This window comes from Poecilia latipinna, unplaced genomic scaffold, assembly GCF_001443285.1.
Source record: "Poecilia latipinna isolate Pla-1442-1.1 unplaced genomic scaffold, P_latipinna-1.0 Scaffold663, whole genome shotgun sequence".
In the NCBI taxonomy this organism is placed as follows: domain Eukaryota; kingdom Metazoa; phylum Chordata; class Actinopteri; order Cyprinodontiformes; family Poeciliidae; genus Poecilia; species Poecilia latipinna.
This window is the reverse complement of record NW_015113279.1, coordinates 381,199-383,851: the sequence shown is the minus strand read 5'-3', so window position 1 is coordinate 383,851 and position 2,653 is coordinate 381,199. Positions and strand designations below refer to the sequence as shown.

The 2,653-nt window shown below is 39.0% G+C and overlaps 1 protein-coding gene across 1 annotated transcript in view; it reads right to left on the bottom strand.

The window, feature by feature from the left end:
* LOC106954547 (methylmalonate-semialdehyde dehydrogenase [acylating], mitochondrial-like) overlaps nucleotides 1-2,653 on the bottom strand; it is a 29,037-nt gene that overhangs the window by 11,352 nt on the left and 15,032 nt on the right. Inside the window, exons 7-9 of the mRNA XM_015044145.1 lie at nucleotides 1,623-1,925; nucleotides 505-626; nucleotides 200-389 (exon numbers count right to left, since the gene is read on the bottom strand). Of these exons, the coding sequence (XP_014899631.1) occupies nucleotides 200-389; nucleotides 505-626; nucleotides 1,623-1,925 (615 nt within the window). The remainder of the gene's footprint in view (nucleotides 1-199; nucleotides 390-504; nucleotides 627-1,622; nucleotides 1,926-2,653) is intronic.

Genomic DNA, 2,653 nt, shown 5'->3' with positions numbered 1-2,653 from the left:
AGCGCCCACAACGGGCATTTTTTTATAAAATATGTAATAAGTGTTTATTTTTTAGGGTTTTTTTTATATATATATATATATATATATATATATATATATATATATATATATATATATATATATATATATATATATATATATATATATATATAAAAAGAAGACACTAATCATCTTTTGACTGTTCCTTAGGGGGAGTTACCTGCGTTTACGCGCAGCGATCTGGAGCGCTCCACCAGCTCTGGGAGCCAGTCACGAGACTCCCCAACGAAGATGGCAGTGGAGAGAGCCATGCATCGCTGGCCGGCTGCTCCGAAAGCGGCCCCCACCAGTTGGTTGATGGTGTTCTCCTTGTTGGCGTCAGGCATCACCACACCATGGTTCTTGGCACCCTGAACGACAAAATTGAGGACAGTTCTCCGATGTGCGAATCATCACTGGAAATAATTGGCTCTTTAACGTCAGAGTGGTGCGATTTGAGAGCGTCCAGCGAAGCAGTGAGAGTACCATGTTGGACTGAACCCTCTTTCCGTTCTTGGAGCCGCGCTCGTAGATGTACTCTCCTGCTTGGTTGGATCCCACAAAGCTGATGGCTTTGATGGCTGGATGGTCACAGATGAAATTCACAGCTACACACAAACAAAAAAAAAAAAAAAAAAAAAGTGGTTTAAGCTTCTTTTTTTTTTTTTTTTTTTAAATCTGTGCCTCAGCTTTAAAGGAATGCATCCAAATTATGATTTACACAGCTCCGAACAAGCATTCCCACCTTTCCACAAGTTGTCCTATTACAGCCACACTCTTTAATTTAATTTATTAGGATTTAATTTTGCAGTTATGAAGCCAAAACTGACCAAAAATGAATACATGATTCATATCAGGTTAAAAAAATAATAATTTGTTTGTAAATATACTTGGAACTTCTCAAATGGTATAAAGTTAACCTGGTTAAAAAATAAAAATCTCCTATTAAGCACCTCTTACTATCCAATTATTAAATGATTAAATCAAAGAAAAAGTAGTCGATACTGATATATTTTCACTGCGTTATTACATTTTAGGCAAAAAATGTCAATTTTCTTATTTAAGAAAATGAATTGAATTGTTTATTTGCATTTATTAAACTGTTTCTAACATCGTATAAAAAAATGCCTACACGTTTAAATCAGAAATCTGCAAAATGAGACGATTTTTTTCAATCATGATACTTTAGAACTATTACTGTTTTTCTAGTTAACTGTACGGCTGTAACTGTGTGTCGCAGTTATTTTAGTCCACAAACACAAATACTTGAAAAACATTCCCATCTAGTCACATAAATAGTATTTTCACTAAAATGCACAAAGTAACTTCATTTAATCATATTTTCAAATATGTTAATACACCTTTACTGAACGAATAGGATAAAATAACAATAAAAAAAAAACACCAATCCAAACAAAACCCAGAGTTTTACAATAAATCACAATCTTATGGTAAAAACTTTATCATGATAAATGACAAACAATACAATAAATGCACATGTAACTCCAGTTTATATGATTTTGTGGAAGGGAGTTATTTTTGGACTCCTCACTATTGTTTACCACAAACTCACACTGGGAAGCCGTAACGCAGCAGAGACTCACCTGCATGCTGCCCATGGATGATGTTCAGAGTGCCATCTGGTGCGCCCGCGTCCTGCAGCAGCTTGGCCAGGAGCATGGTGCATCCTGGGACGCGCTCGGACGGCTTCATCAAGTACGTGTTGCCGCACACCATACCGACGGGGAACATCCACAGAGGAATCATGGCCGGGAAGTTGAAGGGGGCGACGCCGGCGCAGACGCCGAGGGGCAGGCGGTACGTGTACGTGTCCATGTCCTTGGTGATGGAGGGGAGGGTTTCGCCCAGCATGAGGGAGGTGATGCTGCAGGCGTGTTCAACCACCTCTGAGGGGAGCAGATGCATTTATATACATATACAAAAAAAAAAATTCATGAAATGTAACGAGACAGCCAAACCGCTCTTGTTCTGCTCAGTTATTTACACTTGGAACAAAATCAAAAGCATCGCTGCTCTGATAAAACGTATTCTTCACGTTGCATTAGTATTAACACACACGTTAATTACCACACAAGCTACAGCTCGACTGTGATTGGAACCAGACGGCTTTGGCAGCCAAAAGTCTTGCCCCCCTCCACCGCCTACCGACCCGCTCTGCGTATTTGTATGCAGATATCTGTTTAAAGAGATTAACCTGCTACCCTGAGCCTGATTGTGTTCATTAGGGACAATTAGGAAGGCTCCCACCTGCCTCGGTAAGCTGCCGTAATAGATGGTGCATGTCAGGGATAAATCCAAGCCGAGACACGTAGGGGAATGTCAGCAGACTTGTCAGACAGGATTACATTCACTTCCAAGGGTGAGTCAAAATTTACAGTGAACAGCAGAAGTATTCGCACTTCTTCAAATCGAGATTTTAGGTACATAATTGTGGGGTGCATAGAAAAGATGCAAGGTTTTTCTTTTTTTTCATTTAATCACTGGGCGTTTGTTTTAAATAAATAATTCCTCCATATTTATTGTACAACTTTTTCCATCATTATTAAGGAATTACTGACTCCAATATATTGCTGAAAAGTTACTTGTAAGTTCGTTTTGTCTTATTTCAAGTGTC